We start from the raw sequence: 17,077 nt of genomic DNA on the forward strand, positions 1-17,077 counted from the left end.
TGTGTGTGTATGTGTGTGTGTGTGTGTGTACCAGCGCCTTGAGACCCTCACGGGTGAGTAGTGCGCTATATAAACCCCTGATTGATTGATTGATTGATTGATTGATTGATTGATTGTGTGTGTGTCACCATGTCAAAAATCATTCTTAAAAGAGAAAGCAATGCCAATTAGCATCCTGATCCCTCATGAGCAACACACAATAAATATATTGGAAGATGAACAATTTTTTTTGGTAAGCACTGCCAGAGCCAGGAAACTTTAGTGGACTTTCATGCCGGCGTGTTTTTTAGGTTAATTTAATTTTAATTTGTTCTCTTTTTATGTATTTGTCAATTCAATTCTCCTTTAAGGAACATGGTTTGCTTTATAAAAAAAAATCCCAATTAGGAATCGAGACACAGAGATGAAGGTTTGATGTTTCTTGCTCACTATGATTCCTGTGTTTGCAGCCAATCACAGAGGGTCAAAAATAATGAGCTACCTAATTAGCATTCATAAGGCAGATCGGTCTGCGACCCCCCGCGACAGAATATTTTGTGATGCAACCTAATACTAGCTAGCTGGTATCACAAAATCTGACTGTAAAAATTGGTGTGCCATTTGTTACCACATTTTGCAACCCATCTTTTAGTCGACTTGGGGCCAGGTGTACAAACATTTGAATACTGATTTTATAATTGCGATTCTCTCCGAGTATCATTTAGGAAATCAGTATTCCTAATGTATGAAACTCATTGAGGGATTCCTTGTGGGTCACAAATCGAATCACCTCATGAATATTAATGAGGTAGGTCGCAGTTTACGGCCCATTAGGAATAAAAGGCATCACAGGGATGGTGGGCTGCTGAGGTCAGCAGACCACCTTGCCTGTGGCTACTTTTTAAGGAAGCAATCTTTTTTCTTTCAATGCAGCTCGTTTTCCCTAAAGGAAAATAGGATGCATTTAAAAAGGATGAAATGAAACCGTAAAATTTCATTTTTTAAGAGTTGGCAGTGGTCCATTGCACCACTGCCTACTCTTAAAAAATGTCATTATTTATATTCTCAAAGGGAAAGGGGTCCCCGGACCCCTTCCCAATACCAAATCGCAAATGCGATTCAGTAACAAGTTACGAATCTCATTTTGCATTTTTTACATTTAAAAAGGCATTTTTCAGGTTGCAAATGGAGCGATTCTGCGAATCCAGCCGTTCGCAACTGAAAAAATGCTTTGCACATCTGGCCCAAAGTTTCTAATTACTAAACAGCAAGATTACAACATCAAAATAACTTTATTATCTACCACAATATTTTGGTAGAATATATTTGCAAAAAAACAACGAAATACTTAACCTCACTAATATATCCCTCGATATTTTTGTAGTCACAATATTTTTCACACAATATTATGGTCAATGGATATTTTGTAATGGTTATTCAGGCATCACACCACCTCAGGTGTTGCTTTGCGTATTCTACATAAAATTAGCAGCATCTGTATTTAAAAGCAGGGCTACCTGGCTAATGAATCGGTTTTGATGAGCCTTTATCTCCTGTTGATCCCCTTTTAAACAGAAGTTTACGTTTTTTATAAATGCTACACAAAGTACAACAATGGTGAAGTGGGCCAAGCAAATATGTGATGTAAAGGCGCTAATGTGAGATGAAGCTCAGTTATTAGAACTGGTTATGTCCTTCACCCTTTCATTTATGTTTAAACCCAATCTAGTGACACAAAAAGGAACATACCATGGATGCAGGTTAAAGAAAGGAGACTACAACCCAAGGTAACAGCTAATTACAGAGCTAGGTGAAATTTGGACAGTTACATATACAGGGGCCGATTCACAGAACTAACTTAAGACAAAATCCTAAACTTACTACTTTTGGTATTCACAGAAGTTAGGATTTTGTCTTAAGTTTGTCTTAAGACAAACGTAAGACAGACTTAAGACAGACTTAAGACAAACTTAAGACAGACTTAAGACAGACTTAAGACAGACTTCAGACAAACTTAAGACAAAATCCTACCTTAAGTCTGTCTTAAGTCTGTCTTAAGTCTGTCTTACGTTTGCCTTAAGACAAACTTGAGACAAAATCCTAACTTCTGTGAATACCAAAAGTAGTAAGTTTAGGATTTTGTCTTAAGTTAATTCTGTGAATCGGGCCCACAGTAATTAGTGTCACCGCAATGTATATATAAAATGAGCACCAGGGAGATGCTCTTTTGCAAAGGGAAATTGATTGTTTTCAGTACGGGTTGATTAATGCTCAGAAGAGATAGTTAGTGCAGGCTTAACACTGGACCTGGCTTACAACGTGGAGACAAGGTCATTTCAAGGTTCCTTGGAGACCTTGAGTGCAGCTAAGGCTTCTGGCATTCTGCCTAAAAAGGATAACCATTATTTCCTTTTAGAATGTTACTAAGCAACTTTCACCTACTTAACCACTCTGCTTGATATATGTTCTACCATTGCTTCACCCTGCCGATGGTTAATGAGAAAGAATGCTCCCTGCCTCTTGAATTGTATGCAGCTTGTGCATGTATGCTACACATTAAACAGCCTGCTGGTGAAACACAGGCACACCAGCCCCTGGTAGTATCTAAACTCACTAGTGGTTTAGCTAAGGCCGATAATAAGTAAGTGAGTTCAAAGCCACAGACAAGTGTCACATGGGGGGCAGGATCAGTGAGGTTTCAGAGTAAGACCCCAACTACATTCCCAAAGAATCAGAAGCAAGTCAAAACCAGGGTGTTTCCTAACAGGCCAGAGGTGCCAAAGGAGCCCCCACAAATCATGAAGTCAACTCCTTTCTTCATTTCAGTTTGAGGTTTGATGTCTGTCATGAAAATGTGGGAAGCGAGGCCTTGGGCAAGAAGATGCATCTTGCATGGTTCCCCCAGGGTTCAAAAGAACTAATATCTCAAGTGGAGCAGAAATATCACTCGGAGGGGAAGAGACTGATGCAAAGTGGGAACCAACTATAAATTTGAATACTAGAAAGTATGTACTCTAAACAGGGAACCCTAGTGGCGTGCACTGGGGATAGCAGCAACATTTTAGATGGTGCACAGGCCAGAACTGATCTTGCCCAATTACTATAAAAGGGCCTTTAGAAATAGCCCTTTAATTTGGGTCACCCCAGAGCGGAGAGAGATAAGAGCCCTGGGAGGCTAGTGGGTGTCTTGTGTTGGGCACTGAATGTGATTTAGCAAAGAACCTTTCTTGTTTTGATGTGCTCCTGCCTCTCACCTAGTCACAAGCTGACATTCAGAGACTTTCTTGAGGTCACTCCCAAGAACATGGAGCTGGAAGCTCACCAAGAAAGAGAGGGTCAGATGGAAAGCCAGAAATCTTGAAGATGATATGAGAACATCAGCGATCCCAGATTTACAAGGCCAGGTTACGGAACAATTACAGGTGCGGGAGAACGAGGCACCAGTATATAATCTTTGGTATGTGGCTATACGAACGATGCACTGGTATATAATCTTTGGTATGTGAATATACGTGAAGCAAGAGGAGAACCTAGAACATTATACTTCTTCTGGGAATGGTGAGAGTGCCACCCTCTAGAACCCATGTGCAGCAGACAGGGGCCAAACTGAGTGGTGAAGTCATTGGGGTGTAAAGAGCGTGCTGACAAGATGGCTTACTGGCACACCCAGCGGCCATACTTTGTTGGCCCTCGTGAGTGTGACGCACACTCATCAGCATGCAACTGTAGTGCAGGTATATTAAATGTCTGCAAGTAAATCAGTCTCCAGGAGTCCCATGTAAACTTTATCCACCATGCCAGCTGTGCTCTCACTGAGATCTGCACCATTGGGGGATATGCATTAGGTGTATGTGAAGTGTATCTCATCACTGGGTGTAAACCTCTTGTTTACAAGTGTTTCTTTTATGCACTTGATCACTGGTTCAGTGAGTGACTATTTAGATTTTGGAAGACAGTTGCAGGCCTTTGTCCTCTCCATTTGAGACATATTTCTGCAAAGTGACTGTCCATTCGCAGTTGTCAGTGGCGTCTCTTCTGCACAGTCCTGGTGGTCCAGGTTGAAACTAAAAGGCTTTCTTGCTAATGGGTTTTGGATGTTTTCTGTCACAGGTGACTTAATGCCTGAATATTTGGACACCTTCTGTGCGAGTACTGTTTGCTGAGTGTAATTTCCAAGACTTATGGCAAACACTGGCGCGCCCCCTCCTTTTTCCCTTGATAAACTCAGCAGTTTAATGCTAAGTCTAGCTTGTGGGGAATTTCCCCATATCTGAAAGGCTAGACGTGCAATGCTGAAAGATCCATGCATACAATATTTCATCTCCTCCATTTCGTGTATAAAGCCTTTTACCATTTAAATGTTGTGCACACATACTTTTACTGCTTAACTCTGGTGCACACAGACTTTCATCACCTGACAGTCATGCATGCAAACTTTTATCACTTAACTCTCGTGCATATGGACTTTCACCGCCTAACATTCGTGAATACAAGCTTTTATCACTTAACTGTCGTGCATATTTACGTTCATCACCTAACGCTCATGAATACAAGATTTTGTCACTTAACTCTCGTGCATATGGACTTTCATCACCTAACACTCATTTTATCACTTAACTCTCGTGCATATGGACTTTCATCGCCTAACACTCATGAATACAAACTTTTATCACTTAACTCTTGTGCATATGGACTTTCATCACCTAACATTTGTGAATACAAACTTTTATAACTTAACTCTTGTGCATATGGACTTTCATCACCTAACACTCATGAATATAAGCTTTTATCACTTAACTCTCGTGCATATGGACTTTCATCACCTAACATTTGTGAATACAAACTTTTATAACTTAACTCTTGTGCATATGGACTTTCATCACCTAACACTCATGAATATAAGCTTTTATCACTTAACTCTCGTGTATATGGACTTTCATCACGTAACATTCGTGAATACAAACTTTTATCACTTAACTCTTGTGCATATGGACTTTCTTCACCTAACACTCATGAATACAAACCTTTATGACTTAACTCGTCCATATGGACTTTCATCACCTAACATTCGTGAATACAAGCTTTCATCACTTAGCTCTTTGCATATGGACTTTCTTCACCTAACACTCGTGGAAAACAAGCTTTTATCATTTAACTCTCATGCATATGGACTTTCATCACCTAACACTCGTGAATACAAGCTTTTATCATTTAACTCTCTTGCATATGGATTTCATCACCAACCAATCGTGAGTACAAACTGTTATCACTTAACTCTCATGCATATGGACTTTCATCACCTAACACTCGTGAATACAAGCTTTTATCATTTAACTCTCTTGCATATGGATTTCATCACCAACCAATCGTGAGTACAAACTTTTATCACTTAACTCTCGTGCATATGGACTTTCATCACCTAACAATCGTGAATACAAGCTTTTATCATTTAACTCTCGTGCATATGGACTTTCATTACCTAACACCTAACATTCGTGAATACAAGCTTTTATCACTTAACTCTTGTGCATATGGACTTTCATCACCTAACATTTGTGAATACAAGCTTTTATCACTTAACTCTTGTGCATATGGACTTTCATCCCATAACATTTGTGAATATAAGCTTTTATCACTTAACTATCATGCATATGGACTTTCATCAACTAACACTCGTGAATATAAGCTTTTATCACTTAACTCTGTTACATATGGACTTTCATCACCTAACACTCGTGAATATAAGCTTTTATCACTTAACTCTCATGCATATGGACTTTCATCAACTAACATTCGTGAATGCAGGCTTTTATTACTTAACTCTTGTGCATACAGACTTTCATTGTCTACCTCTAATTTGTACAGACTTTCATCACCTAAATCTAATGCAGATTGGTTTTTAAAGATTAACTTTCATGCATGCAGACTTTCTTCACCCAACACTCAATACAGGTTTTTATCACTTAATTCCTGTGCTGACAGACTTTTACCACTCAACTCTTAAGCCTACAGAAATCAATCCCCTAAGTGCATACAGACTTTCATCATCTTACTCTCGTTCATACAGACTTTCACAGCCTAGCTTTCTTACATACAGACTTGTGTTACCCATCTCATGTGCATGTTGACTTTTATTGCTTAATTCTCGTGCTGACAGACTTTAACCGCCTAACTTTGATAATGCCTACACACTATCATTTAACTCTAACTGCCGTCCATAGGAACTTTCATCACCTAACTCTTGTACATAAGGACTTTCAGAGCCTAACTCTCATGCATAGAGACTTTTGTCACCTCTCACCCACACAGACTTTCATCACCTAACTCTCATGCATAGAGCCCTAATACTTATCCATACAGACTTTCATCACCTAACTCTCATGCATGGAGCCCTAATATTTATCCAAACAGACTTTCATCACCTAACTCTCATGCATAGAGCCCTAATACTTATCCATACAGACTTTCATCACCTAACTCTTGTGCATAAACTTTCATTGCCTAACTCTTGTGCGTACTGAGGTTCATCCTCTATCTATCATGCACACAGACTTTCATCACCTAACTCCTGCACAGAGATCTAATACTCATCCATACAGACTTTCAGCCCTCCACTCTTGTGCATAAAGACTTTCATCGCCTAACTCTTGTGCAGACAGACTCTCATCACTTAACTCTTGTTCTTATGGAAGTTCATCACCTAATACTTGTGTTTACAGAGTTTCAGCACTTCTTGTTCATACAGACTTTTATCTCATTAAACTCGCGCTTATAGACTTTCATTAACTTACTCTTGTGCATTAAAACTCTCATTGCCTCTCTCGTTCATACAGACTTTCATTGCCTAACTCTTATGCATAGACTTTCATCGCCTAACTCTTGTGCATACTGACCTTGATCGCCTAACTCTTGGGCATAGACTTTCATCACCTAACCCTTGTGCATACTAACGTCCAACCCTTGTGTGTACTGCCTTTCATCTCCTAAATCTCATGCACAAAGACTTTCATCGCCTAACTCTTGTGCAGACAGACTCTCATCACTTATCTCTTGTTCTTATGGAATTTCATCACCTAATACTTGTGTTCACAGATTTTCAGCGCCTCTTGTTCATATAGACTTTTATCTCATTACACTCACGCTCATAGACTTTCATTAACGTACTCTTGTGCATTAAAACTCTCATTGCCTCTCTCGTTCGTACAGACTTGCATTGCCTAACTCTTGTGCATAGACTTTCATCGCCTAACTCTTGTGCATACTGACGTCCATCGCCTAACCCTTGAGCGTACTGCTGTTCATCGCCTAACTCTCATGCACAAAGACTTTCATCGCCTAACTCTTGTGCAGACAGACTCTCATCACTTAACTCTTGTTCTTATGGAATTTCATCACCTAATACTTGTGTTTACATAGTTTCAGTGCCTCTTGTTCATACAGACTTTTATCTCATTACACTCGCGCTCATAGACTTTCATTAACTTACTCTTGTGCATTAAAACTCTCATTGCCTCTCTCGTTCATACAGACTTTCATCGCCTAACTCTTGTGCATACTGACCTTGATCGCCTAAATCTTGGGCATAGACTTTCATCACCTAACCCTTGTGCATACTAACGTCCATCACCTAACCCTTGTGTGTACTGCCTTTCATCGCCTAAATCTCATGCACAAAGACTTTCATCGCCTAACTCTTGTGCAGAGAGACTCTCATCACTTAACTCTTGTTCTTATGGAATTTCATCACCTAATACTTGTGTTCACAGATTTTCAGCGCCTCTTGTTCATACAGACTTTTATCTCATTACACTCGCGCTCATAGACTTTCATTAACTTACTCTTGTGCATTAAAACTCTCATTGCCTAACTCTTGTGCATAGACTTTCATCGCCTAACTCTTGTGCATACTGACATCCATTGCCTAACCCTTGAGCGTACTCCCGTTCATTGCCTAACTCTCATGCACACAGACTTTCATCGCCTAACCCTTGTGCGTACTGCCGTTCATCTACTAACTCTCATGCACATAGACTTTCATCGCCTATCTCTCATGCACACAGACTTTCATCACCTAACTCCTGCATACAAACTTTTACCCCCTAATTCTCTTGCATAAAGACTTCCATCACCTTTCTTCTCAAGCTCACCAGATTCTAATTTCAAGGGAGCCTTTTGGGTTTGTTTTGCATACAGTACCTTTCAATCGCATTACATCATATTGCCAAATCAGGTTTCAGCTTCGGATTATCTTCCTGTTATATAACTGACAAAGGTAGGGACAAAGCAGCATGCATGTCAAAAACCACTGCAGAGGTAAAGGTTTATGCTTCTACAACTGTGGACAATCACCTGTCAATCTGCAGAAATGTGAACATTGCCACCTTTGAAGGCTCGGTGAGCTGTTCCATGGCTGGCTTTAGCGCTGGTGGCACCCTCACACCCATGACCACCTTCTCAGATTCTCTCACTACCACCAGGCAAAAGTACCCCTCATCTCTCCAATCCTAAGTTATTACTAAACACAGCCTCCCCCCTGAGGTCAGCGCCCCCCTCCACGGGTCAGCGCAGAGTGCAGCCGCACAAGTCGCACTGCCCTAAAGCTGGCCCTAAGGCTTTCCTCCTTCCGTGCCTACAACGAAGTGCATGAATGCTATGGTTGGCAAGGTATGGAGATGTGGAAGGTGGATATCTGTATTCAGAGTCGTGACGTCATACACGCTGATATACCTGTGTGTTTGTACATTCACCTTCACCCTCCTATGAAGCATCTTGATGTTGATGGCAGATTTGTGTTATCACTCAACCTCTCATCACATCTATGATGAACCTCGGAAAGATGCAGGACTACAGTGGTCCACCAGGACTTCAGACTGTGGCGTTTTTTAAAAACATAAACTCAGAGTCCTACAAGGTCAGACTGGCCTACAGTGCAATCAGGCAGTGGCAGAAGGGCCAGTGCCAGTGATCAGTGTGTGGGCCAGTTCTGTGCTTATGTGCGTCCGGTTTTCTGGTATGTTGGGCCGGTTTTGCGGCCGTGTTTGTGCTAGTGTTGTCGACAGAATCAAAGACTGGCAGCAGTATTGTGCAGGCTGTGGATGCTGTTATCTCATCAGATGCAGCGTGGAGCAATCACACATTGTGGGCAGAAGAGCAGGATGTGTCAATATGTTTTATCTTTTTTGGTAGGAAAGGAACATAATTTCTTTCACTGCCACATTTCTCTAACATTACCACACACATTCCCCACAACACTCACACATACTTTCAGATCCCTCCCTTTCAGAGACAGCCCATAGCAGCCTGCCCTAAAAAGTCCAGAACTGCTCGATTTACAAATATGGGTCACATTTTTTACTACCCAGTTAAAAAATGTGGCCCACTAATTTTTCAATCCTGGGCCTATTTTCTGCCCCAGTCTGACCCCAGGATCCAAAGATTTTGCTTAGGAGCTCCTGAGCTTTTGAAGGCCAGGGTTGCCGAATAGTTTCCTGGTCATGATTCAAACTCTTGCCCCTTTCTTACACCACTATACATTTCCTGTCTCTTTAACTCACTCTTGCCGAGTTCTTTCCTCCCCCTTTATCTTTCTGTTATTGTTTCATAGTATTCTCTTTCTCATTTATTATCCCATTATCTCTTGCATGGGGCCAAAACCTAAATGTTTTCTCCTGCAGTCAGCGGCACAAATTAAGTGCTGTTGACATAAAACATTTAAACATAGTCCCTTTACTAGGTGCATTTGTGTGTTAACCCTTGAACCACCTGTGATACTATGAGGTATTTCATTTTTCATTACATATGTACGGCAGTGATGAAAGGAGGTTAGGGCGGCTTGGATTCTGACGAAGTCTATTTCTGGACTTTTGTGAATTTATGTAGAAACCTTAAGGTCGCTTTAACAAAGATTTGTTTAAAAGAATATGATTAGTTGAACTGTGTAGGAAAATTGTTATGAAATGTTTGCAAAGAAGAGGATTTGAAACTGATAAATCACTATATTTCGAACTTGTTTACATTGAGAACGTCCTCATTTGAGTATAAGTTGTTTATTTCATTATTCCCCAACATGCTAGTCCTGATATTCTGGTAAAATACTTCTTGCAGAATGGAAAAAGGTCCAAATCAATACTACTTTTACTACACATAAAATGATGTCCAAAGCTTTGTCTTAGCCTCAGTGAAATCAATCAACTTGCAGGGTGGCCATGTTTGCATCGATCAAGAGACCTCTGGATTGATTGCATCACAGTATCACTGTTTTCACCATGGAGATAACCTCACATCCATGAGAAAAATGTGTAAACATATGTCATTCCTATGTAAGGATCAAAGGCATGCGTGCCATAGGACCATGTGTAATAAATGTTAACAAAGCCAATAGATTTAGTTTTAATATCCCAACAGATGTAAACACAGGAAGTCACAAATGCTGTTTGTATGCATTTATAAGATTAAAGGCTGCACCATCAACTTTGCCAATGCTGGAAACAAGGTAGCAAAAAATAACTGCTATCTGTATAGAATGTATGTAGGAGATAAAGAATAACATAGCTAGTAGCATGAGACGTGAGAGTAATACTCCTCCAGGTGACCCAGATCCCACTCTGTAGATTATAGCGAATTAATAACAATATGTCTAGCAGACACATGGCCTGGCCAGCCAGATCCACAGATATTGAATTGATACTGTGCCCACTTTGTGGAACTGCCAAGATCACCAGAGTGAAGCAGGGAGTAAGGATGAGCATGGTCCAGGAGCAAGATGACATGTAGCCTCTTCTTAACGCCCCCACTCTTCTTCTGTCTCCCCAGGCTCCTGTGTACTCTTTAAAAGTCACTGTTGTACAAGCAACGAACCTGTTGGCAAAAGATGCAAACGGTGAGTGCTTCCAATAGCAAATGTTATCAGTGTTTCTGGTCTATTTTGCAATATTATTAATACTGATCGTTTATTCTTTTAGTGTCTTGAGGCATCTGTAAATATCTCACTTGAAAGGGTTTTCACCTTCAATTGGTGCTCATTATAATATGTGAAAATCCAAAAAAAAAAAACATATATCAGATTTAAAATAATTCTGTATGAATCATAATTCATATTTTTTGTGCATGAGTGGGTTTGACTGTGTATGTGTGCGTGTGTGTGTGCGCATGCGCACACGTGGGCATGCAGAAACACAACTCCTTTGTACGTCACTGCACGGAGATGAATGTTCTTAACCTTGCCAATAACAGGGTCTGTTTAAATCCAAGTGTTGGTGGAACAAATTTCATGTGCTCCCATTCTGGCACCCAACCTTATTTAGAATTGAGCAGAAATTGCACTGTCCCGTGTGAGTTAGGCCTGTAGCCTTTTCTAATGCTTGCCTGCTGTACCTCACCAAGAGATAGCTTTAAATGTCTGTTGGCAACAGACCAGTTGTATCCAATGTAGACTGAGAGTGGCCTCTGGGTCTGTCACTTGCTCATGGTTCAATGTATTTCTTGTCTATCCTGATTCGGTGTCTTTCCTCTCTATCCTGGTGTTTGTCCCACCAAAGGAATATTTTGGCCTTACCGTCTTTTGATGGCATCCTTCCACTGCTGATGTCAGCACCTTCTATTGCTTAAAGGGCTGTTTTTTTTCTTGCTCAGTCTTCTTGGTCACGCTCCCATTTCTAGCCCCCAACTCTTTTTATTTTATTGACCATACCCTACCACCTGCACTAGCGCACCCCTAGTTCTCCATCCACCGACTGACTCAGTATCGACAAATGGACATCTTTTCAATGGCTTTCAAACCATTCCAGCTATCGCCATGCGCACCAGCCACCGAGGCTCGGCGGTGGCTCGACTTTCCCTGGTAATTTCTTGGCTCCAGGCAAGGGTGCACTCTCTCACCTCTGATTTTTGGTTTGTCGGTGAAGCCTTTGGTTTCCAAGTAGCACAGATATTACTGGGCTGAAGGTGGGTGCTAATGAAATGAACATCAACTCTCTGCAGATGACAGCCTTTGCTTTATAACAAATTATGGGCTGACCCTCTGGGCCTTACAAAAAGAACTTGATCAGCTGGCGGAGGTCTTAGGATTCAAAGTCAATTACATGAAGTCCCGGGGCATAGACATTGCAGCCCCACTGGGGGAAAACTCTGGAGCCCCAAATCTAGATTGTGTTTTCTTGTACAAAAGCTTCCATCAAATATTTAGGCATTCAACTGGCTGCCGAGACCAAAGTTTATGCAAATTTAACTTCCACCCCCTCTTGTGAACGTTCCTTATGGACTTATACTGCTGGGCTAAATTATACATTTACCGGATGGGCAGGATGATAAGCCTCAAGATTAATTTTATGCCTCACCTCCCATACCTAACTCAAACGCTGCCCCTTCCCTAAAACTGTGATAACATAAATCCCCCCAAACATTATCAACTTTGTATGGAGAGCTAGATCTCCTTAAGCCACATGGAAAAGTCTATTTTGACCAATAAAGGTAGGGCAACTGGGTTTTCCAGATGTTGATAGATATGTCATTGTGGCCAAACCACACCCTGCCCTCGATGAGGAAGCCATGGGTTCAAGACGATCAGGAGTTGTCGAAAATGTTGTTTTGATATCTCCTATGCTTGTACTCCAACCTCACACCCTCCTCAGGGCCACCTCAGGCTTGCCAGATGACTGGCAGCGAGTGACGAGACAAAATTGAGCATCATTCTGCCCCTAGCACCAGGTTTCCATAATCAAGACTTCCAACCTGGTCTCACTCATCTGGGTTTTCAGAATTGGAATCATTGCCACCCCCAAGTTTGGGGAATTTCTTTGAGTGTGGTGACGGCTCATTGTCACATGAGGTTTTGTTTGAACGATTCAATTTAACAAGAAGTAATGATTTTCGACTCACACAAATCCTCCTCTGGATCAACGGTCAGGGTCTGTGAAAGAAAATTAAAAGGGAATAAACTCATCTAATATCCCTGTTCATCACCAGAGTTAGATGAAAATGACCATCACTGCACTACTGAGAAATTCAAGAGTGGGCCCACCTACTTGACACATAGAGGCAGCAAAATGAGAGCGCCCGAGGAACTGATATTCCTGGAGGAACCTGGGGGGCTATCTGAAAGAGGGCGGTTAATTCCTCCATATGCCTAGAGTGTAAAGAAAATTCTTATAAGCTCTTGACTAGATGGTACCTTTCCCCCACCTGCCTGAAACCAATGTTTGGGGTCCAGATTCTTGTTGGAAGGGCATTGGGGAACGGCATACATTACTACATGTACTGTACACATATCCTAGAATGCTGGAAAGAAATACTATCACATGTTACAGCAATAATGAAAATCACTCTACCGAACCAGCCCTTGCTGCTTCTGCTGGGAGACCCAGGCGAGAATGGCCCATTCCCTTTGAGAACTCCAACAGGGAAATTAATTTCTCACTTCCTGATAGTCGAGTGGCTTTGCATAGCCAAATGTGGAAGCTGCCTCTAATTCCACAAGGTACAAGGTGATCTTAAAACGAGTCCATGGGGTGGGAATAGCTCAAATCGGAATCTGGCGTATATAATTACCAGCATTTTGCGTTAGGCTTATTATCCAAAATCACGGCCGGACTGGACGTAGCAGGCATCGGGCGTTTCCCTGGGAGACTGGTGGGGGGCAATTTTGCAGCAGTGGCGGCCGTTTTTGTTACTGGGAGCTGGTTTTGCATATGGGCCCCCAGTAACAAAAGTAGCTGGGGGGCTGGTGCGTCAAAATTACCAGAGCTGGTTTGAGTTACCAGTACGGCCCTGTCCAAAATTCCCCAAATTACGGCATTATGCCAGGGTGCGTAATTCAGTTTCTTTTGGTAAAAACAACAGGAACCTGGAAACAATGTTAACAAGCACAACGCGAGGGTCTGTTGTTCACATCGAATGCGATTTTGCACTATTTTTTGTGTGAAATGTGTCCTCGTCTCCAAAATGAATGAAGGATGCATTCTGCACTACAAAATAGTGCAGAATGCATCCTTGGACCAGTATTATGTTTAATAATGAGTAGAATCATGTAATTCTTTTGTAACAGAAATGACCCCAATTTCTCCCAGGTGTAGCGAGGCATGCTTTACCGAAGAAAGGGAAGAGGGAAAAAGGAAAAAGAAGGGCAGGGTGTTCGTGGCAAGCTCATGGCCACATCCTGGTGGCAGGGCTCTGTGGCAGAGGTGCCAGATCTTGCCACAAAAGACAGCACTGTGGACTTGTGCAATAACAATAATCCACATTTGTAAAGTGCGAACAATCACCCTTAAGGGTCTCCAGGCACTGGAGGCCGTCGGGAAGATTAAGCAAGCTATTGGCCAGAGTCACATGGTGCTGGGCTAATCTGCACCAGGGATCGAACCGTGATCCCCAGATTCCAGAGTCAGTTGCCCTGGCCGCGGCGCCACACACTAATGCAGAACGAAAAGGTCTGGAAACTGGCGAAGAAGAGGCACATCTTTGCCCAATTCATCTTGTTACTTCTTTAAGGAATGGCTGAAAGAGACTGACCCAAACCAAGCAGTGTTCGAAGGGGGGGCTGATTAAAAACCTATCTCAGTGCCTTTGTTTTTTGCTCGGTGCCAAGAGCTCTGTATGTGTCAGTCCTGCAATTAGAGGTAATCTTGAGAATAACCGCAGAGGCAACTGAGGTTCATGTTGCATGCAACTGAAGATGTAACATCTTAAACTTTAAAGTGACATTTTGTGATTTATTCAAACTATTTATAACAGGAGTATCCAAAATAGGTTTTGGAGGATTTGGGGGCTGGATCAATGTCTTCTTTCCAGGGTTTCACCATAACATAATTTAAATTGTCAATGAGTATCTGAAAAACTTGCTTGGATCTGGCCTTCCTGGACAAGCGTTGGACATCCATGACTTATAATAAATGACATGTAACCATAGTTTACTTCATTAATTGCCTAAATTCTTGCTCACCAGTGCTAACAGAACTGTTTTTACATTTACTAAACTGTGGCCAGTTATTTGTTAATGAGATGAAGGAACAGTCTCATTGGACTTGTTTCGGTTGGTCATTGGACGAATAAACTTTGGAAGAAATCAACAGTATTGGTGCAAGTGAGCTTTGTGAGGACTGAAGAGCCCAGATCAGATGCGGAATAACCCCTTGGCTCGTGTTTGTGGAGATTACTATTTGTTTTTATTTACAATCTAAAGTCGGTTCCTTAAGGTGATGTAAGGCAGTAGCTTCATAGAACCTCAGGTGATGACATTAAAATAGTACACAAGGCTGAAAACCCCTTTTTGCACCTATTTTTGGCTTGGCCGACACACTGATCATAACACACAAAAAGGAAATAGGGAAGTGTATATTGAAGGTGGCACATGCTCAGTGAGTAAAAACTGCCCTCACTCACAAACATTTGACATGCTTCATCATTGGGCTTGCTAACTGACACCCCTGCGCAGACCAACATCTGGGGTGGAGCAAAAGGGAAAGGGAAACAATACAAACAGTAAGTTTTGGGATCACCAAAGAGTAGTGCAGCCAGTGAAAGTTAAAACTAGCTCAGATGTGTCCCCATTAACAAGTTTATTCCTGGGCCATCCGTCTAGGTTTTAAAACAGTAAAGGATGGTGGTGATCGGAGAAAATTGGGATTCCTTCCCCCCACTTACTAAAAAGGTATTGACATTTTTCTGCCACTGTAACTGTGCCCACAGTGTCGGGTCACTCCAGCATTCATCCGGATCCTCAGGATCCCAAAACGTAATACCCTCCGACCCTGACTTAGGTATCCTTGGGATATGTTCTTTCCCACATAGGGTTTACCTACTTCACACTCTCTTCATAATCAAGTTCCACTGAGCGAATTGTTAGGACTAGCGAGGTATAGGGAGCGACCCCCTGTAGTCAAACTTTGATCATGGTAGGTGCGCTGCCTGGGAATTCTCCATCTCTCGCCGTGAAGGGTTGTGTGCGTGACAGACTGATCACACTGAACTAGGGAAAGAAATCTCAGTTGTTCCTTCCAACACAATTCAAATGCATGGAAGCCATCTTTTATCGGTGATCCCTTAAAACTGACCTTAGATACTATGGCCTCTCACACCGAGGGTGGGGACAGTGAGCACCCATCTGTGGTTCCAGGCTTTGCTGACTGCACTTCATGTGTTAACTTGCAGAAAATGTGAGCTATTTGTATGTCACTGTACACAGGCAACTGGCTCTGCAACCGAGCCGAGCATCTGTTCATCACAGGCTCCTTGTCTGAGATGTTTTCCAATTACTTATTGATTCACCTTTCCTCAGTTCAAAGATTTCAACAGAACAGCAAGCGATAATTGGACACCAGTAGACTTTATAAATGCTTTTAATTGGAGAGGTGAAAATGTTTGCATTAATTATCTCTGCTTCTTTGCACAGAAGGTAAGATCATAGAGGCGCTCCAAGGTGTCCTAGAATGTACCCGTGCTTCATTCCTCCAATGTGTGAGAGCTCATTTCAGTGGAGAGCAGGAGGACTGAAGACATGACAGCAACACTCAAGGAGCCGGGTGCAAAAACATACCTCTGAAAATATTAAATCACCAAAATGCACCACTATCCATTTATGTATTATTGACAAAGGGAAGTTGGGAACCTGACATTACATTAATTTGCTGTGAGTTGTCAACCCTGGAGAAGGTCAAAATAAACACAGCAGCCAAATTAGGGCTGGACTGGGGAACCATACTCAGCCAACGAAAAGAATTCTCAAACCGGAGCACTTTCTTTGTCTCCTCACGCAATCTCTCTCTTTCCGTCCAACAGCGGCGGGTCCTCCGCTATGGAACGTTGCCCCCCTCCTTGCCAACAGCCTCCAAAACTTGAAAAAAGAAAACAGGTTTATTGGGGCAGTCACCAGGAGGAGTGGTAGGTGCACTGCTATCAGTGCACATGTGGGTTTGGCCGGCCATCTCAGGATGGCCAAACTGACATGCGCACTGAGCTGCCTCCAACCCAGCTGCGTTGCAGAGTTGGAAACAGCAAAGCACAGGCTCCCAGTCTGCTTGGAAGCGCAAATCGAGGACGCTCAGACCAATCCTGATGCTGCTCTCATGCATGAGCGTATAGCAACAATGGGGCGACCCTGTGTCCC

The 17,077-nt window shown here is 42.1% G+C and overlaps 1 protein-coding gene across 2 annotated transcripts in view; it reads left to right on the forward strand.

Moving 5' to 3' along the window:
* BAIAP3 (BAI1 associated protein 3) overlaps positions 1–17,077 on the forward strand; it is a 1,035,958-nt gene that overhangs the window by 647,000 nt on the left and 371,881 nt on the right. For both annotated transcript variants that reach the window (XM_085629280.1, XM_085629278.1), the window contains exon 7: positions 10,792–10,858. In XM_085629280.1, the coding sequence (XP_085485406.1) occupies positions 10,792–10,858 (67 nt within the window). The remainder of the gene's footprint in view (positions 1–10,791; positions 10,859–17,077) is intronic.

This window comes from Triturus cristatus, chromosome 10, assembly GCF_964204655.1.
Source record: "Triturus cristatus chromosome 10, aTriCri1.1, whole genome shotgun sequence".
In the NCBI taxonomy this organism is placed as follows: domain Eukaryota; kingdom Metazoa; phylum Chordata; class Amphibia; order Caudata; family Salamandridae; genus Triturus; species Triturus cristatus.